General features: G+C 44.3%; 1 protein-coding gene across 5 annotated transcripts in view; it reads left to right on the forward strand.

Moving 5' to 3' along the window:
- STARD13 (StAR related lipid transfer domain containing 13) overlaps positions 1-23,199 on the forward strand; it is a gene marked incomplete at both ends in the record, with an annotated part of 396,567 nt that overhangs the window by 365,672 nt on the left and 7,696 nt on the right. For all 5 annotated transcript variants that reach the window (XM_079721597.1, XM_079721596.1, XM_079721594.1 and 2 more), the window contains 5 exons: positions 1,858-2,056; positions 6,635-6,845; positions 7,439-7,553; positions 8,429-8,650; positions 9,191-9,408. In XM_079721597.1, coding sequence (XP_079577723.1) covers positions 1,858-2,056; positions 6,635-6,845; positions 7,439-7,553; positions 8,429-8,650; positions 9,191-9,408 — 965 coding nt within the window. The remainder of the gene's footprint in view (positions 1-1,857; positions 2,057-6,634; positions 6,846-7,438; positions 7,554-8,428; positions 8,651-9,190; positions 9,409-23,199) is intronic.

Below are 23,199 nucleotides of genomic sequence, written 5' to 3' on the forward strand. Positions count from 1 at the left end.
TCTTGGCAACGTTTTGCATTTTCTAGACATTCCAAACTTTAAGAATAAAAAAGAAAGCAATTAATATTTTAAGTGGGGCTTCCCTGGTGGCGCAGTGGTTGAGAATCTGCCTGCCAATGCAGGGGACACGGGTTCAAGCCCTGGTCTGGGAAGATCCCACATGCCGCGGCGCTACTAAGCCCGCGAGCCACAACTACTGAGCCTGTGCGTCTGGAGCCTGTGCTCCACAACAAGAGAGGTCGCGACAGTGAGAGGCCCACGCACCGCGATGAAGAGTGGCTCCCGCTTGCCACAACTAGAGAAAGCCCTCACACAGAAACGAAGACCCAACACAGCCAAAAATAAATAAATAAATAAATTTATTTAAAAAAAAAAAAAAAAATTTTAAGTGATACCATGCCTTAATATCCTGTTCTGTGAAATTAGGGTGGTAAGCCTTGGAACGCCAAGAAGTATTACTAAGAATTCTGTTTCTATTGCCACAAAAAGTAGCGGGGTATAATTGCCCCTGCGATCCATTCAGCTGACGTATACAAAAACCTGAGTATTCTCTGATTGCTTGGAATCCTTCCCTTGCTGTGATGCAGTTTAAAAGAATTAGCGCTGCTCTCTGTTTATAGCAGCAACCAAGAGAGCTCTCTTCAGACCCCTGAGCTTGGGTCGAGGCCGGCCTGGCACACAGAGCAGCCAGTGAGACAACCTGGAGTGTGTCTCTCCAGGAATAAGGAGGGAGAGCAGCGCTGACTCGAGGCCGCTGCCCACCTCTCTGACCACTGGGAATGTGGAAGTGGGCCAACCAGTGAGCCCTTGGGGAGTGAAAAGAGTGGAGACTGAGGGTTGAAGAACCAGTTTTGAGAAACTCAGTGCCCTATAGGCATTTAAAAATAGTAGACATACGAATTCACTATAAGCCTGGGCTCCCAGAGAAGCTCAGTTCTTTTGGGGTGATGGCAGGTCCACTTGGGGAGAGCCTACAGCATAACCTGGAAACCACTGCAGGAACCTCCATCCTCATAGGGCTCTGCTGCCCCTCACTCGTTCCTGTTAGGGGCATTATCCCCTCGGTGCCTTATTGCTCCATTTATCAAGCAGAGGAGGAGTCTAAGCCCTAAGGATGAAAAAGGCATAATACAGTGTCTTGAAGTCTGAAGGAAAGCCACTTAGGAATCATTCTCACTACAGCCGTAGCTTCTACCCATAATAACTAACCAGGTAGAGTAGCAAGTGCGTCATATGAGAAGCGTATGTTACAAGGATTCTGAAGAAGGAAAAGCATAGAAGTAAGACCTGTCAATCAAAATATGTGCTTAACGATATTTTGTTTCATGAGCATATTCCCTATAAACCCCTCCCTCAAAGGGGCATTGGATATGGTTACCTATCTGGGATCCACCACACCTTCCATTGACAGAAGTCTCTCAAAACCCCCACTAAAGTATACACACCAGAAGGTAGGGAATTTTGTCTGGCCTGCTCACTAATGACTCTTAGAAGATATAAGTATGCCTGATATATAGGGGGTATTTAATCATTACTTGTTAAATAAATGAGTAAAAAAATAACGTCTACCATGTTGTAAGACTTGACAAGTCACAAAGCACAATCACGTATATTTTCTCAGGAGTCCTGTAAGGTGGGCTATTATTCTTATTTTCATTTCATGGGAGAGGAAGTCAGTGTTCAGCTACTGCCCAAAGTAGCTAAGTTAGTCATTCACAATATACTAGTTTGGATGCAATTCCAAGTCATCGAGTCCTGGTCCTATTGCCTTCTCATCTCCCTCAGTGTGCTTGCAGTAGAAAGAAAATGTCTGGGGCAAAGGTGGCCTCACTAACACGTCACTGTGGCTTGTTTCAGGTGGGTCTTTTTCGAAAATCAGGTGTGAAGTCTCGAATCCATGCCTTACGTCAAATGAACGAGAGCTTTCCTGAGAACGTCAGCTACGAGGACCAATCCGCTTACGACGTGGCGGATATGGTGAAGCAGTTCTTCCGGGACCTTCCTGAGCCTCTTTTCACCAACAAGCTCAGCGAGACCTTCCTCCACATCTATCAGTGTAAGTGGGAACAAGGCAGATCAGTGTTCTCAAGTGCATTCATCCACCTAAAAAACAAAATTCTATAGATTGAATTTTAATTGTACAAGTAATGCATGAAGAAGTATATAAAAGTTACAATTCTACCCTCCTCTCCAGAAGTAAACGTTGTTCACACTTCAATATGGAAATCTCCAGGCTATATTTTATGCATTTGAAAATACATTTTTGACATCAAAATCTTCCTGCTCAATAGGGTTTTATGTAGGATATAAAAACTAACTTTCAATATACTTTTAATAAATTTAAAATGAAAAGGTAACACAATAGAATTTATTTTATATATAGGTGTTTTTAAAAAGAAAGCATTTCCTTGGGATATATGAAATCCAAATGTGTTAAAATGACTAGAAATGAAAGGAAATGTATTTTAAGGCAATGTATTTTAATTGGTGAAAAGTAAGCAAACCAAATCAAGGCTTAAGCTTAATTCAACTAATTTATATTTTCACTTAGAACTTTTTAAGTGATGTGAAGTTGATAATTCTCAGCAAAACCCCTTTAATTAATCATTGAAAATAGCAAGTATTGACTTAACAACATATCCTGATAAAGATAGTTGCAAAGTAGGGGATGGTATTAGAAATGAACATGTGGCTCTTTTCTAGCTGCACTGTTATGGTTATACAGTTGTCCCTCAGTATCCTCGTGGGATTCCTTCCGGGACCCACCGAGGATGCTAAAGTCCCATAGTCGGTTTTCTGTGTCCTCAGTTGGGTGTCCGAGGATTCAAACAACCACGATCATAAACATAGTACAGGATTCACAGTTCGTTGAATCTGCAAATTCAGGACCCAAGTATAGGGAGAGCCGACTGTGTATTTACTGAAAAAGAAAAAAATTTGCCTGTTAACTGAACCCGTACAGGTCAAACCGTGTTGTTCAACAGTTAACTGTAAGTATTTAATGGTCCAAGTCTCAATTCTTTAGGAAAAAAACACTTGGCCTGTGGACTTTTGAGTTTTTAGCAACATATACATGAAGTGGACCTTGACATGGAATTGATCCAACTTGAAGCAGATTCTTGCTGTTGAGAATTCTGTACTAAATGTGTTTCAGGAGTTTATAATATTGCAAATTTGAAAAGGATTATAACAAGTACCACTTGTAAAAACAGGATAAAGTGGTGACCCACTAAATAAATATTATTTTGTTAGAGTGAATAGGTTAAGTTAAACTAGTGATACATGTTGCTGGAGGCTAAATACAGGGAATTCATGATGTTTCTGCTGTAAGAGGTTGAGCTGCGTTTCTCAGTTAAACCTCCCTTACGGTTTGGAAGTAGCATATATGAGTCTTTACATTTAATCAGTTCTCAGGTTATGGTTGACACTAGTCTAAGGTTAAAGTCAGATTATTTCTAAGAGATAAATGCTTTTAGCCCTTTGTGAGACTCACAAGCAAAATAAAACAGATCAAAGCAGGGCTTATTTTAGCTGAGCAAACATTTACTGAGTTCTGCTTATGTTCAGGGCACCATGCTGAGCACTGCAGAGCATATGGATGGGTAAGACTTAACTGTGCTCTTAAGCATCTTACAGTTGAGGGAGACGAGACATGGACATAAATAACTGCAAAACAGCCAGACTGGAGAAATCCCGTGATAAGGTTACAAAGAGCACCCAAGGGGGTTGAGATGAAGAACAAGGACTTGGTGGAGAAGTGACAACTGAAGGTTGAGACACGTGAGGAACACATGCTGAGTGAAGTCAATAGCACATGTGTCAGGAGATGACAGGATTTCTGTCTGGCTTGCAAGGAAGGGTAACTGTCCAGTGCAGCATCAAATGACTCCAAAAATTAGACTGGGGCTGTACCCAGGAAGGGCACTGAATATTAGAGCAAAGAGTTCATATTTGATTCATTAATCACTGCGGGGACCCTTTGGGTGGTGTTGAGGGAGCTACCAGTTACGGTGCTCTCAGCTGTAAACACAGAACCACAACTCCAACAAACAGTGGTTTAAATAATAAAGACATTATATAATCGCACAAGACAAGAAATCTGGAGTTAAAGAATTCCAGAGTTGGTTAATTCAGTGACACCATGGCTGAGGTCAGCATCTCTTGTCACCCCCTTAAGGTCACAATATGACTGCCACCACTCATCTTTATCATGTCTTCCCAAAACCACATCCAAAGGCAAGAGGCAGGCAGAAGGGTTCTCCTTGGGCATATGTCTCTTTTTATCAGGGAGATAAATGTACAGAAATGCCTAGCTAGCATTTATCTTGGTCCCATAGACCAGAAATTTTACACTTTTCTCCCCTAAATCAGTCACTGGGAAGAGGAATGGGGTTACCATTTTTGGTCTAGGCCAACATGGTTATCCCCTAGTTTTGAGGGAGGGGCCCAACTTCCCTGAGCACATTACAGCCCAGACCTGAACAGAACGTGGGTTTTCTTACAGAGAAAGAAGGAGAGAGTAGGTATTTCATAGGCAGCCAGGCTTGTGCCACGGGATGCATGGCCACTGGAACTGCTTATTCGACCCATGAATCTGGAAGTGGTGAACGAGAGGCACTGGACAGGACAAGAATGGAGGGTTAGGGAGCCAGCACGTTAGTTGAGGCTCTGGGTTACCTGTGGGGACCTCCAGCGGCAAGACTGGAAATAAAGATGTTCTAGGGATAGACTCTGGAGTCAAAGTTTCCAAAGGGCTGTGGAGAAGAGAGGGACAGTTCCTCCTCCGTTCTCCAGAGCAGGTCCAACTGTAGCTCTGTTACTTCTTGGACTTTCATCAAATGATTAATTAGAGCGTTGGATGGATAATGAACACATGTGAAGCCCACGGTCTACAGGAGAGAGAAGGAGGCAGGGATCAAAGACGCTGTAGTTTTAAAGAGCATTCAGAAAGGAAAAGGGGGAGGGGAGCTGATCTGGGGGCAGGGAGGAGCCTGGACGTGGAGTCTGAAGTGCTGCTGGCCATCTGTGTGGACGCCAGTTATCAGCACCTAGAAATCCAGATCTAGAACAGTCTTCTGAGAGCCAGGAAAGAGGCAGGAACCACAGGAGTGCCTGTGCCACAAAAAAGGTCAAAGAGGATAGGATCCGATACGAATGCTGAATTTAGGGATTGACAGTTGACCTTTGCAGGCATCTTTAGTAGAAAATAATGACAGAAGATATTTTCTGAGGGATAAAGAAACGAGTGAGTAGAAGGAAGCTGGGACAACCTGTAGCCACGACAGATGACTCTTCAAAAATCTTGGCACAGAAGAGAAGGTTGGCAGCTTAAAGCTAAACAATGCATGCACTGGACATGTTACCTAAAGCAGCTTATTTAAAGGCAGTTCAAGGGCTCCAGCTGAATTTATAATACTTCAGTGACAAGCCTGAGGTCATTAGGAGTATCTGCTTCTGCTTCAGCACAAGCAAGAAAAAGGAAAAAGGTTTCTGTATAATGTGAACAGAATGGCTCTCCTCTATCAAACCCAGGTCTGTCTTGTGCCAGTTCACAGTGGATGTGGTGCGGGTGGGGGTGGGTTCCAGAATGTCCAACCCATGGTCAGGCTCTTCCAGAGACTCGCATTTGCCGGTTGACTGGGGCCCGCAGTGTGCCCCGCCCTGGTAGGGCCGATGATGGAGAGGGGCAGGACCTGGGCAGAAGGCACGCCACAGCCCCCCCGGAGCAGCAGACTCCACGTTTTTTTTATCAGGCACCCCTGCCAGTAGGAGCTATCTGAGCATGTATACTTGCATATTTTCAATAATATAAATATATCGTGATATACTATAATATACTGTGCCTATCATAAGACACATCCCATCAGTATTTTCAAAGCATGAGAGAAAACAAACACCATTGGAAATTCCAACAGTTTCTTCCCACCCCCCTTTGGAGCACAGACACCTGCTGCAGAGACCCGCTCTAGAACCTGGTATTGTAGGAAAGACAACCGTGTTAGCCCACGTGGGCTCCTGACGGTGTCTTTCAGAGTGAGAGGAATAAGGGTGGCGAGTCAGGCCTCACAGATCATTAACAAACACAGCCAGGGGGCAGCAGAATGCAGCACGGAGCACCCATTTTTCTATACCTTTTCCTTTTAGTTACCTCATACTGTTCAGGCCGATTCCCTTTCAAGCCTGCTGACCAGTGCCCATCACCCCTATCACCGCCCAGGCAGGGAATGGGCCCGAGAGGGAGGGGCCTGGTTCCTCTTCCCCAAGCCCTGGGCGTCCTGGGGGACGCTTTACGAGCTGGAGGTGGGGTGGGAGGGAGGGTGGCAAAGAGGTTTGAAACAGGTAGGTGAGGAGGCGGATTGCTCCAAGAGTATGAAAAGCCAGCACAGGGTGTGACTTGCCAAGTCCAGCCTCGCTGTGAAGACTATGGGTTCTGGAGTGAGACTGTGGGGTTCCAACGGCAGCTGGTCCAGCTTCTCACCACCTGGGGCAGCTCTGCGCCCTTAGCTGTTGTCATGTCACTGTTGTGCTGACAGTGACCCCGAGTGTGTTCGCAGGAAGGTAGCGCTCGCTCCCCCACTCCCGCTGGCTCCTTCCGCGGCTGTTCCTCTAACTCCCGGCACCGCTTTTTCTGCAGACGTCCCCAAAGAGCAACAGCTGCAGGCAGTGCAGGCGGCTGTCCTGCTGCTGGCCGATGAGAGCAGGGAGGTGTTGCAGACGCTGCTGTGCTTCCTCAACGACGTGGTCCACGCGGTGGAGGAGAATCAGATGACGCCCATGAACCTGGCTGTGTGTCTGGCCCCCTCCCTCTTCCATCTGAATTTACTGAAGAAGGAAAACTCCCCCAGGTGGGTTTTCCTCAGCAAGAATGCTAATCCTAAACCAGGTATTCCCCACAGCTACTTAAAAAAACTCCCACTGTATTTCAAGTTGGGGATTTGTCAGCACTTCATTCATAATCAGAAAATGTTTGGAGGAACATAATTCATGTGGCTCAGCATCAGGGAATTGTCAGAGTAGCACAGTGTCCTTTGTGATCCTGAAAGCCTGGAGTTTTGTTTTGTTTTGTGTGTGTTAGTGGGAAGGAGGGAAAAAGGACACAAAGTAGTATTTTACAATCTTCAATTTTAAAAGGCTAGATTTAAGGCCCAAGCACGGCAGCTTGCAGTGAAGTAGTTTCAAACTTGGGAAGAATAGGTTAATTTCTCCCCCAACAGTTATTCCTGCCCGTGTATTTTTCCAAGGTTTTCCATTATGAACTGTCAGACTCTTAGCCTGACTCAGGATATCTAAGATGTATAGTCACTGTTTTTATTTGGAAATGAGAAAGTATGGGATCTGGGTGGCGTCTGGGCATGAAGACATGACAAAGGGATGAGCTGTGTACTGTGAAAAGCTCTTGGGTTTGGGATCCGCTGAGGACTCTCCCCCTCAATTACAGAGTCATCCAGAAGAAATATGCCTCCGGGAAGCCAGATCAAAAGGACCTCAGTGAGAATCTGGCCGCAGCTCAGGGGCTGGCCCACATGATCATGGAATGCGACAGACTTTTTGAGGTGAGTGAAAGGTTCCAACTGCCTTCCTTATAGCTCTTGGAACTCGATAAGACGCTTGGAATGGTTGCTGCATTTATGGCTTATTTCTGTTTTTTCCTGATTTTATAATGACAATGGTACACTCGATAGGTCTGGTCTTTGCCTCCTAGAAATGTGAGGAGTGAGCTTATATATTGAATAGTTGAGGCTTTGACAGTTAAAGACACTTGGGTTTACCATGATGATGGTTTTTATGAAAACAGTTGCATCAACTTCAGGTGCCAGGTCCCAGGCCAGCCAGCCAAGTACGGTATATTTTATATAACCTCGGGACTTGATTAGAGTGTGTGTGTGTGTGTGTGTGTGTGTGTGTGTGAATGTGTGATACTGAACAATCGCTGTGAACTCAGAATCAGTGACAGCTTATGAATACAGCCACAGATACGCTAAAGGATTAAGTGAACTAGACTTCCGGCATACTTGTTGGGGCAAAGTCGTCATTTGCAAAAGGGAAAAGTGTGCCACAAAGGTAAAGCTGCCTCTAAGTCATGCTTGACGTTCCCCTTAAGTCTGTGCACTTTAAGTTTCCTGAGCCCAAGTTTTGCCAAATTGAATAAAAATGTATAATAAGTAAAATCAAAGGAAAATGGAAAGAATGAATGGGAAGTCATGGTGGTGTTTTGAATAATAAATATAGCCTCAAACAGATTTGGGTTTCCTGACTTGGGGAAGCCCGCCCCCGACCCCTTCACTGATCTTAGGCAAACATCTCTTGCCCCACGGCACTCAGCCCATTGCCCGTACCGTGGTCTTTGGTGATGCTACTTTGCTTTCTCTGTCAGTCTCAGCATTTCTGTAGCTCAGTGCGTTGCTCTTCTGTGCATCCATCGGTTCAGGTCCCGCTTGAGATGGTGGCCCAGTCTCATAACTCATATATGGAGGCTGAGATCCATCCCCCAACTCTGGAAGACCTGGGGGCCCAGCTGGAGGAGAGCGGGGCCACTTTCCACACGTACCTGGAGCATCTCATCCAGGGCCTCCAGAAGGAAGCCAAGGAAAAGTTCAAAGGATGGGTCACGTGTTCCAACACAGACAACACAGATCTTGCTTTCAAAAAGGTAATCTCAGGTCTTGGAAAAAATTACCCCCAAAGAGCCAAGTCTTACAACCAGGGATTTGTTTTGCTTTTAAAATGGCTACTCTGTTCCCAGGGCTTCACCACACACGAATCAGTCAACCACCCACTCTAGAGTCTGTTTGCACATAATCAGACTACAGACTGTGGAGCCAGACTGCTGGAGCCCAGGCCTGGCTCTGTCCCGTAGCTGTGTGACGTTGGGCGAGTCACTCGCCTCTCTGTGCCTCCGTTTTCTTATTTGCACAATGGACATAATAGTAGGGCCACTGTCAGAGGAGGGCTGTTTTAAAATCAGAACAATGCCTGGTACACAGGGAGCACTGTGTGCTGGTGGTTATCGTTTTTATTATCAGTATTCTTTTCAGCTTAAGGATAAACATTTAAAAATTCTAAACCTGAGGTATGCAGAGTCACTCGTTCAAGTTACGTACTCAGTGATGTTTTTTGAACACCCAGTGAAGGAAGGTAGGTTGTGTTGGAACCAGCAACCTCTTCAGCATGTGCTGGTGTCTTTCCCAAGGTGGGAGACGGGCATCCGCTGAGGCTGTGGAAGGCTTCTGTGGAGGTGGAAGCGCCCCCCTCGGTGGTTTTGAATCGCGTGCTGAGGGAGCGCCACCTGTGGGATGAGGATTTCGTGCAGTGGAAGGTGGTGGAAACCCTGGACAAGCAAACAGAGATCTATCAGTACGTGCAGAACAGCATGGCGCCTCACCCTTCCAGAGACTTCCTGGTTGTCAGGTAAGCCGGCCTCCGGGGTTTAACATGCTCCAACAGCCAGATAAGAGCTGCAGGTTAAGCATTTCAGAGGTCTCCCACCTAAGTTCAGCCTCCACTGGCAACACTCGGCCGGCCCTCATTTCTCTCAGTGAAAACTGACTTTGCTGTATGTATGCCCGACTTCCTGCTTCTTTCACCCAATTCACAGCTCTGCTGAGTTCTCTTATGACCCCTTTCATTATGGAGCATACGGTTTATTAAGCCATAAATATTGTTCATTTCCTCGGAACAGAGTCCCCCCAAAATAACTGCTGGTTGTTCAGTTGTACTTACTGCTAAATTATGCAGACTGAACCTGACTGGCTTTTATCCTGATTTTGCCTTTCTCCCCCTGGGAAAGCAAGTCTTCAGTGGTGTGACTCTCTATCTGGAGTGTGTGTAACTTCAAAATTCCTCTGTATAACTTCAGCTGCTCATAACTCATTACCAGGCATGGAAACCTTGACAGAGCCCTGAAGGTCCAACTGTGCTGAGACACTTGGATGTCCAGAAAGGTTTCAGGGCCTAACAGGGCTTGCGAGGCTGGTGTCCACTGTCGAAATATTACTTCTAATAGATTTTTGGGTTGAGTTCCGGACCCCTGCTCTCTGGGTTTGGAGGGGGATGCTCAACCAACAGTAGGAAGTTGCACAGTAGAGCTGTGTACATGGGCTGGTGAGTCAGTACTGAATCAGAAAGAAGAGGGACTGAGGATTCTAACAAACCCACATAAAATATAATTAAATCAATACATCCTTTTTTTATTGATAACTGATGGTGAATACTGTCTCATATATTAGCAGTATAAAAAGAATCACTAGTGAAATTCCCAAATGTGTAATTTTATTTTTTTTACATCTTTATTGGAGTATAATTGCTTTACAATGGTGTGTTAGTTTCTGCTTTATAACAAAGTGAATCAGTTATACATATAAATATGTTCCCATATCTCTTCCCTCTTGCATCTCCCTCCCTCCCACCCTCCCCATCCCACCCCTCCAGGCGGTCACAAAGCACCGAGCTGATCTCCTTGTGTTATGCGGCTGCTTCCCACTAGCTATCTGCCTTACGCTTGGTAGTGTATATATGTCCATGCCTCTCTATCGCTTTGTCACAGCTTACCCATCCCCCTCCCCATATCCTCAAGTCCATTTTCTAGTAGGTCTGTGTCTTTATTCCTGTCTTACCCCTAGGTTCTTCATGACATTTTTTTTCCTTAACTTCCATATATATGTGTTAGCATACGGTATTTGTCTTTCTGACTTACTTCACTCTGTATGATAGACTCTAGATCTATCCACCTCATTACAAATAGCTCAATTTCATTTCTTTTTATGGCTGAGTAATATTCCATTGTATATATGGGCCACATCTTCTTTATCCATTGATCCGATGATTGACACTTAGGTTGTTTCCATCTCCGGGCTATTGTAAATAGAGCTGTAATGAACATTTTGGTACATGACTCTTTTTGAATTATGGTTTTCTCAGGGTATATGCCCAGTAGTGGGATTGCTGCATCATATGGTAGTTCTATTTGTAGATTTTAAGGAAACTCCAAACTGTTCTCCATAGTGGCTGTACCAGTTCACATTCCCACCAGCAGTGCAAGAGTGTTCCCTTTTCTCCACACCCTCTCCAGCATTTATTGTTTCTAGATTTCTTGATGATGGCCATTCTGATTGGTGTGAGATGATATCTCATTGTAGTTTTGATTTGCATTTCTCTAATGATTAATGATGTTGAGCATTCTTTCATGTGTTTGTTGGCAGTCTGTATATCTTCTGTGGAGAAATGTCTATTTAGGTCTTCTGCCCATTTTTGGATTGAGTTGTTTGTTATTGAGCTGCATGAGCTGCTTATAAATTTTGGAGATTAATCCTTTGTCAGTTGCTTCATTTGCAAATATTTTCTCCCATTCTGAGGGTTGTCTTTTGGTCTGGTTTATGGTTTCCTTTGCTGTGCAAAAGCTTTGAAGTTTCATTAGATCCCATTTGTTTATTTTTGTTTTTATTTCCATTTCTCTAGGAGGTGGGTCCAAAAGGATCTTGCTGTGATTTATGTCATAGAGTGTTCTACCTATGTTTTCCTCTAAGAGTTTGATAGTTTCTGGCCTTACATTTAGGTCTTTAATCCATTTTGAGCTTATATTTGTATATGGTGTTAGGGAGTGATCTAATCTCATACTTTTACATGTACCTGTCCAGTTTTCCCAGCACCACTTATTGAAGAGGCTGTCCTTTCTCCACTGTACATTCCTGCCTCCTTTATCAAAGATAAGGTGACAATATGTGCGTGGGTTTATCTCTGGGCTTTCTATCCTGTTCCATTGATCTAGCTTTCTGTTTTTATGCCAGTACCATACTGCCTTGATTACTGTAGCTTTGTAGTATAGTCTGAAGTCAGGGAGCCTGATTCCTCCAGCTCAGTTTTTCATTCTCAAGATTGCTTTGGCTATTCGGGGTCTTTTGTGTTTCCATACAAATTGTGCAATTTTTTGTTCTAGTTCTGTGAAAAATGCCAGTGGCAGTTTGATAGGGATTGCATTGAATCTGTAGATTGCTTTGGATTGTAGAGTCATTTTCACAATATTGATTCTTCCAATCTAAGAGCATGGTATATCTCTCCATCTATTTGTATCATCTTTAATTTCTTTCATCAGTGTCTTATAATTTTCTGCATACAGGTTTTTTGTCTCCTTAGGTAGGTTTATTCCTAGATATTTTATTCTTTTTGTTGCAATGGTAAATGGGAGTGTTTTCTTGATTTCATTTTCAGATTTTTCATCATTAGTGTATAGGAATGCCAGAGATTTCTGTGCATTAACTTTGTATCCTGCTACTTTACTTAATTCATTGGTTATCTCTAGTAGATTTCTGGTAGCATCTTTAGGATTCTCTATCTATAGTATCATGTCATCTGCAAATAGTGACAGCTTTACTTCTTTTCCAATTTGGATTCCTTTTATTTCCTTTTCTTCTCTGCTGTGGCTAAGACTTCCAAAACTATGTTGAATAAGAGTGGTGAGAGTGGGCAACCTTGTCTTGTTCCTGATCTTAGTTGAAATGCTTTCAGTTTTTCACCATTGAGGAAGATGTTGGCTGTGGGTTTGTCATATATGGCCTTTATTATGTTGAGGAAAGTTCCCTCTATGCCTACTTTCTGCAGGGTTTTTATCAATAATGGATGTTGAATTTTGTCAAAAGCTTTCTCTGCATCTATTGAGATGATCATATGGTTTTTCTCCTTCAATTTGTTAATATGGTGTATCACCTTGATTAATTTGCGTATATTGAAGAATCCTTGCATTCCTGGAATAAACCCTACTTGATCATGGTGTATGATCCTTTTAATGTGCTGTTGGATTCTGTTTGCTGGTATTTTGAGGAGGATTTTTGCATCTATGTTCATCAGCGATATAGGCCTGTAGTTTTCTTTCTTTGTGACATCCTTGTCTGGTTTTGGTATAAAGGTGATGGTGGCCTCGTAGAATGAGCTTGGGAGTGTTCCTCCCTCTGCTATATTTTGGAAGAGTTTGAGAAGGATAGGTGTTAGCTCTTCTCTAAATGTTTGATAGAATTTGCCTGTGAAGCCATCTGGTCCTGGGCTTTTGTTTGTTGGAAGATTTTTTATCACAGTTTCAATTTCAGTGCTTGTGATTGGTCTGTTCATATTTTCTATTTCTTCCTGATTCAGTCTTGGCAGGTTGTGCATTTCTAAGAATTTGTCCATTTCTTCCAGGTTGTCCATTTTATTGGCATAGAGTTGCTTGTAGTAATCTCTCATGATCTTTTGTATTTCTGCAGTGTCAGTTCTTACTTCTCCTTTTTCATTTCTAATTCTATTGATTTGAGTCTTCTCCCTTTTTTTCTTGATTAGTCTGGCTAATGGTTTATCAATTTTGTTTATCTTCTCAAAGAACCAGCTTTTAGTTTTATTGATCTTTGCTATTGTTTCCTTCATTTCTTTTTCATTTATTTCTGATCTGATTTTTATGATTTCTTTCCTTCTGCTAACTTTGGGGTTTTTTTGTTCTTCTTTCTCTAATTGTTTAGGTGCAAGGTTAGGTTGTTTATTCGAGATGTTTCCTGTTTCTTAAGGTAGGATTGTATTGCTATAAACTTCCCTCTTAGAACTGCTTTTGCTGCGTCCCATAGGGTTTGGGTGGTCGTCTCTCCATTGTCATTTGTTTCTAGATATTTTTTGATTTCCTCTTTGATTTCTTCAGTGATCACTTCATTATTAAGTAGTATATTGTTTAGCCTCCATATATTTGTATTTTTACAGATCTTTTCCTGTAATTGATATCTAGTCTCATAGCGTTGTGGTCGGAAAAGATACTTGATACAATTTCTATTTTCTTAAATTTACCAAGGCTTGATTTGTGACCCAAGATATGATCTATCTTGGAGAATGTTCCATGAGCACTTGAGAAAAATATATATTCTGTTGTTTTTGGATGGAATGTCCTATAAATATCAATTAAGTCCATCTTGTTTAATGTATCATTTAAAGCTTGTGTTTCCTTATTTAGTTTCATTTTGGATGATCTGTCCATTGGTGAAAGTGGGGTGTTAAAATCCCCTACTATGAATGTGTTACTGTCGATTTCCCCTTTTATGGCTGTTAGTATTTATTTGGCTTATGTATTGAGGTGCTCCTATGTTGGGTGCATAAATATTTACAATTGTTATATCTTCTTCTTGGATCGATCCCTTGATCATTATGTAGTGTCCTTCTTTGTCTCTTCTAATAGTCTTTATATTAAAGTCTATTTTGTCTGATACGAGAATTGCCACTCCAGCTTTCTTTTGGTTTCCGTTTGCATGGAATATCTTTTTCCATCCCCTTACTTTCAGTCTGTATGTGTCTCTAGGTCTGAAGTGGGTCTCTTGTAGACAGCATATATATGGGTCTTGTTTTTGTATCCATTCAGCCACTCTGTGTCTTTTGGTGGGAGCATTTAGTCCATTTACATTTAAGGTAATTATCGATATGTATGTTCCTATTCCCATTTTCTTAATTGTTTTGGGTTCGTTATTGTAGGTCTTTTCCCTCTGTTGTGTTTCCTGCCTAGAGAAGTTCCTTTAGCATTTGTTGTAAAGCTGGTTTGGTGGTACTGAACTCTCTCAGCTTTTGCTTGTCTGTAAACGTTTTAATTTCTCCATCAAATCTGAATGAGATCCTTGCTGAGTAGAGTAATCTTGGTTGCAGGTTTTTCTCCTTCATCACTTTAAATATGTCCTGCCACTCCCTTCTGGCTTGCAGAGTTTCTGCTGAAAGATCAGCTGTTAACCTTATGGGGATTCCCTTGTGTGTTATTTGTTGTTTTTCCCTTGCTGCTTTTAATATGTTTTCTTTGTATTTAATTCTTTTTGTTTACATCTTTATTGGAGTATAATTGCTTAACAATGGTGTGTCAGTTTCTGCTTTATAACAAAGCGAATCAGTTATACATATACATATGTTCCCATATCCCCTCCCTCTTGGGTCTCCCTCCCACCCCTCCAGGCGGTCACAAAGCACTGAGCTGATCTCACTGTGCCATGCAGCTGCTTCCCATTAGCTATGTACCCTACGTTTGGCAGTGTATATATGTCCATGCCTCTCTTTCGCTTTGTCACAGCTTACCCTTCCCCCTCCCCATATCCTCAATTCCATTCTCGAGTAGGTCTGTGTCTTTATTCCTGTCTTGCCCCTAGGTTCTTCATGACCTTTTTCTTTGTTTAGATTCCATATATATGTGTTAGCATACGGTATTTGTTTTTCTATTTCTGACTTACTTCACTCTGTATGACAGTCTTTAGGTCCATCCACCTCACTACAAATAACTCAATTTAATTTCTTTTTATTGCTGAGTAATACTCCGTTGTACAAATGTGCCACATCTTCTTTACCCATTCAACTGTCGATGGACACTTAGGTTGCTTCCATGTCCTGGCTATTGTAAACAGAGCTGCAATGAATATTGTGGTACATGAGTCTTTTCGAATTACGGTCTTCTCAGGGTATATGTCCGGTAGTGGGATTGCTGGGTCGTATGATAGTTCTAGTTTTAGTTTTGTAAGGAACCTCCATACTGTTCTCCATAGTGGCTGCACCAATTTACATTCCCACCAACAGTGCAAGAGGGTTCCCTTTTGTCCACACCCTCTCCAGCATTTATCGTTTGTAGATTTTAAAATGATGGCCATTCTGACCGGTGTGAGGTGATACCTCATTGTAGTTTTGATTTGCATTTCTGTAATGATTAGTGATGTTGAGCATCCTTTCATGTGTTTGTTGGCAATCTGTATATGTTCTTTGTAGAAATGTCTATTTAGGTCTTCTGCCCATTTTTGGATTGGGTTCTTGGTTTTTTTGATATTGAGCTGCATGAGCTGCTTTTATATTTTGGAGATCAATCCTTTGTCAGTTGCTTTGTTTGCAAATATTTTTGCCCAATCTGAGGGTTGTCTTTTCATCTTGTTTATGGTTTCCTTTGCTGTGCAAAAGCTTTCAAGTTTCATTAGGTCCCATTTGTTTATTTTTGTTTTTATTTCCATTTCTCTAGGAGGTGGGTCAAAGAGGATCTTGCTGTGATTTATGTCATAGAGTGTTGTGCCTGTGTTTTCCTCTAAGACTTTTATAGTCTCTGGCCTTACATTAGGTCTTTAATCCATTTTTTTTTTTTTTTTTTTTTTGCGGGCCTCTCACTGTTGTGGCCTCTCCCGTTGTGGAGCACAGGCTCCAGACGCGCAGGCTCAGCGGCCATGGCTCACAGCCCAGCCGCTCCGCGGCATGTGGGATCCTCCCGGACCAGGGCATGAACTTGTGTCCCGTGCATCGGCAGGCGGACTCTCAACCACTGCGCCACCAGAGAAGCCCCTTTAATCCATTTTGAGTTTATTTTTGTGTATGGTGTTAGGGAGTGTTCTAATTTCATTCTTTTACATGCAGCTGTTGAGTTTTCCCAGCACTAATTATTGAAGAGGCTGTCTTTTCTCCATTATATATCGTTGCTTCCTTTATCAAAGATAAGGTGACCATATGTGCATGGATTCATCTCTGGGCTTTCAATCCTGTTCCATTGATCCATATTTCTGTTTTTGTGCCAGTACCATACTGTCTTCATTACTGTAGACTTGTAGTATAGTCTGAAGTCAGGGAGCCTGATTCCTCCAACTCTGTTTTTCTTTCTTAATATTGCCTTGGCTATTCGGGGTCTTTTGTGTTTCCATACGAAATGTGAAAGGTTTTGTTCTAGTTCTGTGAAAAATGCTTTAGTCTGAGAGGGATTGCATTGAATCTGTAGATTGCATTGGGTAGTATAGTCATTTTCACAATGTTGATTCTTCTAATCCAAGAACATGGTATATGTCTCCATCTGTATCACCTTTAATTTCCTTCATCAGTGTCTTATAGTTTTCTTTATGTAGATCTTTTGTCTCCTTAGGTAGATTTATTTCTAGGTATTTTATTCTTTTTGTTGTAATGGTAAATGGGAGTGTTTCCTTAATTTCTCTTTCCGATTTTTCATCATTAGTGTATAGGAATGCAAGAGATTTCTGTGTATTAATTTTGTATCCTGCTACTTTACCAAATTCATTGATTAGCTCTAGTAGTTTTCTGGTAGCATCTTTAGGATTCTCTATGTATACTATCATGTCATCTGCAATCAGTGACAGGTTTGCTTCTTTTTTTCCGATTTGGATTCCTTTTATTTCTTTTTCGTCTCTGATTGCTGTGGCTAAAACTTCCAAAACTATGTTGAATAATAGTGGTGAGAGTGGGCAACCTTGTCTTGTTCCTGATCTTAGTGGAAATGGTTTCAGTTTTTCACCATTGAGGACGATGTTGGCTGTGGGTTTGTCATATATGGCCTTTATTATGTTGAGGTTAGGTTACTTCTCTGCCTACTTTCTGGAGAGTTTTTATCATAAGTGGGTGTTGAATTTTGTCGAAAGCTTTTTCTGCATGTATTGAGATGATCATATGGTTTTTATCCTTCAGTTTGTTAATATGGTTTATCACATTGATTGATTTGCGTATACTGAAGAATCTTTGCATTCCTGGGATAAATCCCACTTGATCATGGTGTATGATCCTTTTAATGTGCTGTTGGATTCTGTTTGCTACTATTTTGTTGAGGATTTTTGCATCTGTGTTCATCAGTGTTACTGGTCTGTAGTTTTCTTCTTTTGTGACATCTTTGTCTGGTTTTGTTATCAGGGTGATGGTGGCCTCGTAGAATGAGTTTGGGAGTGTTCCTCCCTCAGCTATATTTTGGAAGTGTTTGAGAAGGATAGGTGTTAGCTCTTCTCTAAATGTTTGATAGAATTTGCCTGTGAAGCCATCTGGTCCTGGGCTTTTGTTTGTTGGAAGATTTTTTTTTTTTTTTTTTTAGTTTCTGCTTTATAACAAAGTGAATCAGTCATACATATACATCTGTTCCCACATCCCTTCCCTCATGCATCTCCCTCCCTCCCACCCTCCCTGTTGGAAGATTTTTAATCACAGTTTCAATTTCAGTGCTTGTGATTGGTCTGTTCATATTTTCTATTTCTTCCTGATTCAGTCTTGGCAGGTTGTGCATTTCTAAGAATTTGTCCATTTCTTCCAGGTTGTCCATTTTATTGGCATAGAGTTGCTTGTAGTAATCTCTCATGATCTTTTGTATTTCTGCAGTGTCAGTTCTTACTTCTCCTTTTTCATTTCTAATTCTATTGATTTGAGTCTTCTCCCTTTTTTTCTTGATTAGTCTGGCTAATGGTTTATCAATCTTGTTTATCTTCTCAAAGAACCAGCTTTTAGTTTTATTAATCTTTGCTATTGTTTCCTTCATTTCTTTTTCATTTATTTCTGATCTGATTTCTATGATTTCTTTCCTTCTGCTAACTTTGGGGTTTTTTTGTTCTTCTTTCTCTAATTGCTTTAGGTGCAAGTTTAGGTTGTTTATTCAAGATGTTTCCTGCAAGGTTGGATCTTAACAAAGAGCACCGTGAAACAGAGGAAAGCTTCAAGTGAGCGTTATTAGGGGGCGCTCCCGGGCGAGGTTCACTGGTCCGAGAGAAAGGGGCCAGAGAAGTCGCACCTGTGCAAGGGTTGTGCAAGATTTTATAGGGGAAGAAGGGGAAGTGTTGTGGTCAATCGAGGAGGGCACAGGGTATTCCTTATTTGGTGGTCTCTTCGGGTATCGTGGCAATATCTGGTGCCGGTTGCATCAGTCTTGTGACCTTTGGCCCTGCCCCTCGAAAGGCAGGAAGGCTGGGCCAGGTGGAACGTCCCCAGGCCAGTTCCTGGAACTGGGTGGTCCGGAATGTCTCCAGGTCAGTTTCTGGAACTGGGTGGTCCGAAGAGTTTCGGTCTGATGCAACCTGTGAATCTGATTGTACTCCCCTGCCTCGGGTCATTTGGCCTTACATCCTGACATCTTTGGTGTAATGGGGCAGCGTTCTGATCTCTGGCTACTTCATGATGAATGGGGGCGTCGAAAGGGGAGTCGGGCGACCAGAGGTCTGAGGCTTAGGGGAGAGCAGTGGGGGGTTCTGTAGGAAGCAATGTGTAAGGACCGAGGAGCATTTGGTTTGTGGTCACCTGAGGGACTTCCTCCATGCACCTGCGAAGGAACCTAAGAAAACGGGGCAAACATGAGCAAGATACAGATAAGAATTAAGGGGCCTAAGATTGGTGTTAGCCAGGTATAGAGGGTGGATCGCCACCAGTGGAAGCGATGGAGGGTGTTTACGTTGTCTTCGATGAGTCCTGTTTCATTGATGTAATAGCAGCATTCCTCCTGTAGGAAGAGGCAGGTACCTCCTTTGTCAGATGTCAGGAGATCCAGTGCTTGTCGATTCTGGAGAGCAACTTGGGCTATGGAGGTGACTTGGCGCTGGAGAGGAGATGGAGGCAGCGGAGGCTTCAATGGCTAGCTGGAGTTTATGTTCTAAGTCGCGGGATGTTGAAACACTATGTGTTAGAGCTCCCCCCTGCTGCGAGGCCTGCAGCGACCAGGGAGGAGGCGAGAGAGATGCCTGCGACCAGAGGAAGAAAGATAGCTCTTTTCCGTTGGGTAAAGGGCGGCATGATTAGCGAGGAAAATTCGGCTTGGCTATACAGTGTGAATTGTGGGACAAGAGTAACGGGGATATATGGGAAGGGGGAGGAAGAATTGATCTCTTTTGTGAGGGAACCATTGCACCACAAGAACATGCCTGGTGGTGCTTCAATTGATGTGTTTACTGTGAGGGATGAGTTGCAAAGAAACCCAGTATCAGCTAGATTTGGGCGGCTGCCGTAGATTTTTTGAATCAAGGAATATGGGGAATAGTAGGTGGAACTCCTGGATGCGGGAGGGGCCCAGGAGGGAGAGAGAGACTTGTGGCCTAGGAGGTCGACCAGCCGGTGGGAGGAAAACACGGTTAGTGGTGGGCCAGAGTCAGTTTGAGTGTTTGTTTGGTCAGTTTGGCTGCTGCTGCTAGGGCCCGAAGGCATGGTTGCCATCCCCGAATGATTGGGTCTAGCTGTTTGGAGAGGTAAGCTACGGGGCGGTAGGAAGGCCCTACAGGCTGGGCAAGGAGTCCAGTGGCTATTCAGGCCCATTCATCCACAAAAAGGTGAAAAGGTCGGTTTGGGTTGGGCAGAGAAGGGAGGAGAAGATACCAGAGCATTACGGAGGGTGAGAAAGGCCTGTCGAACGGCAGGAGAGGTGAGGGGTCCTTGAGGGGTTTCTTTTGCGGCTAGATATAAGGTTTTAGCGAGGAGAGCAAAGTTAGGGATCCAGTGTCGAAAAATCCTATAAGGCCCAAAAAGGAGAGAATTTCTTCCGCTGTTTCTGGAGGCTGGAGTTCACGGATAATCCGGGTGCGATCGGCTGTTAGACCTTTTGTGGTAGGGGTAAGGTGGAGCCCCAGGTAGGTTACAGAAGATACAGATAACTGAGCCTTGGCTGGGGAGACCCTATAACCGCGAGAGCCAAGGTAATTGAGGAGACCTGCAGTATGTTGTCTTGAGAGGCTGAGAGATGGGCTACAAAGGAGGAGGTCATCTACATATTGAAGGAGTGTGCTGGGGGTAAGGGAGCAGGAAATGAGGTCCCGTGCCAGCGCCTGACCGAAGAGGTGAGGACTGTCACGGAAGCCCTGGGGAAGAACTGTCCAGGTGAGCTGACTGGAAGTATGAGTATCTGGATCTGTCTAGGTAAAGGCGAAGAGGAAATAGGAGTCGGGATGTAGGGGGACAGTGAAAAAGGCATCTTTGAGATCCAGAACCATAAAGTGGGTTGTGGATGGGAGGATATGGGAGAGCAAGGTGTATGGGTTTGGTACTACTGGGTGGAGAGGAATTATGGCCTCATTGATTAGTCGGAGGTCCTGGACCAGGCGATAATCCCTAGAGGCCTTGCGGACAGGCAGGATGGGGGTGTTGCAGGGAGAGTCAGTGGGGATAAGGAGTCCCTGGTTTAGGAGTCTGGTGATAATAGGTTGTAGGCCCCTAAGGTGAGTCTCAGAGATGGGAAATTGGGGCCTTGATGGAAACTTGGAGGGGTCCTTTGGGCGGATGAGGACGGGGGAATGGTGTGTTGCTATTATGGGCTTAGAAGTATCCCAGACTTGGGGATTGATTGGGTTCGGTGTGATTGGAAGAGGGGGATAGGAGAGGGAGGGTTCTAGAGACAGGCCGAGAAGAGGAAGCAGGAGTTGGGAGGAGGGGACCTTAGGGTCAAGTCTAACCAGCTGGAGGGAGGCCCCTAAGTGGAAAAGGACATCTCAGCCTAGCAAGGGAACTGGAGGATGGTATGACTAAGAAGGAATGAGTAAAAGGGAGTCCTTCGATGTGACATGGGAGTGGACCGGTCTGGAGTGGGAAGGATGGTTTGCCATCAATACCCATGACCAAGATCTGGGAAGGAGAAACTGGCCCCGAATAAGTAGGCAGGACCGAGTAGGTAGCCCCCGTGTCCACCAGAAATGAGATGGACTTACCCGCTACCTGTAGCGTTACCCTGGGCTCGGCAAGCGTGATGGGGGTCTTCGAGTCCGGGCGCTGTCAGTCATCAGCCAATCCCAGCAGTTTGAGTGGTAATGCCGTTGGGTTGGCCTGCCCCCTGCATGGAGACGCTGAGGGAGGGCCAGTCGTAGGGCAGTCACTCTTCCAGTGGCCCGTTAGCCCGCAGCTGAGACAGGGCTTAGAAGGTCGGGGATTGGGACATTGGTGAGCCCAGTGGCCTTCTTTTCTGCATTTGAAGCAGGCCCCCGGCGGGGTTGCCTTTTGCGGACCCCGTGGATGCTGTGATCCATGGGAGATGGCCGGCCTTAGGGCGGCTACAAGAGCTTGGGTTTGGAGGGCCACCTTCTGGTACATCCGAGCCTGTTGGCTGGATTCTGCCAAATCCTCATGGCCATTGTAGACTTTAAAGGCCATCTTTACCAGATCTCGAATAGGGATTTGAGGGCCGTCTTCTGCCCGTTTTAATTTCTTTCAGATGTCCGGGGCTGATTGGATGATAAAATGGATGGCTAGGACCGCTGCCCCTGCCGGGGTGTCGGGATCCAGCCGGGTGTAGAGAGTTAAGGCCTCTGTAAGGCGATTGAGAAAGATAGCTGGATTTTCGTTAGGTTCTTGGGTTATCTCTTTTAGTTTTTCAAAATTGACTACCTTATGAATGGCAGCCTGCATGCCAGCCAGGAGGCATTGGATCATGAGGTCGCATTTACGACAGCCATCCTGGCCATCCTGATAAATCCAGCCTGGATCGGTGCCAGGTACGGCAGTCACTCCGACAGGCATGGAGTTGTCGGTAAGGTGAACCTGATCTGCATGGTTTCAGGCAGCAGTTTGAATTCTTTCCCTCTCGTCAGGGGTCAGAGTAGAAGACAGGATCACAAAGATACCGTGCCAGGTTAGATCGTAAGCTTGAGAGAGGTAGTGAAATTCTTTGATATAGTGGGAAGAGTCGGCAGAAAAGGAGCCTAATTGCTTTTCTATATGAGAGAGATCTTGGAGGGAAAAGGGAACATGAACTCTAACTAATCCTTCTGCTCCTGCTACCTCCCTCAGAGGGCAAAGGAGATTTGGATCTTGGGAGTCGTGAGAGCGTGTATGTGCACTAGTTGGGGCGTGGGAGGAGAAACCGTTGAGGGAGGCGGGGGAGCAGTTGGATGGGTCGGAGCGGGTTCTGGAGGAGGAGGGACCACTTCAGGGTTGGGTGGAGGTTGGAGAGGAGCTCTGGAGGGGGGAGAGGCGAGAGATTCGGGTGGGTCGGCTAGTGGAGAGGGGTCATCGTCAAAGGAAATTAGGGGCTTGGATGTAGGAGATGTCTGTTTGGCAAGAAGGATCTGGGAAGTGGAACAATCGACGCAGAGGGAAGGGCGGGAGCGTAAATACCAGAAGGCCTGAACACAGGGGACCTCGGACCATTTGCCCGTCCTGCGGCAGTAATTATCTAGATGACGAAGGATGTTAAAATCGAAAGTCCCTTCAGGAGGCCATTTTGGATTGATTGTCTAGAGGATACTGTGGCCAGGCCACAGTGGAATAGAAAATAAGCCGTCGGCGACGGAGATCTTGGGAGAAACTGAGGGCTATAAAATTGGCTAGGAGACACCCCAGGGGCGTCTTAGAATCTGGTTTCGACTGTGAGGTTCCCATGACCCCCAGTCTGTCCCTGAGTGAATGGAGAGGGAGAGAGGCGTCCCTGGTCTCAGTCTCCAATTCACGGCAGGTCGGAGGGCAGTCAGGCGATTGGGACGTCTCCACAATCACCTGAGGCCTGGCGGGTCGGAGAGCGGTCAG

The sequence above is a fragment of the Hyperoodon ampullatus genome (assembly GCF_949752795.1).
Source record: "Hyperoodon ampullatus genome assembly, chromosome: 16".
Lineage (NCBI taxonomy): Eukaryota > Metazoa > Chordata > Mammalia > Artiodactyla > Ziphiidae > Hyperoodon > Hyperoodon ampullatus.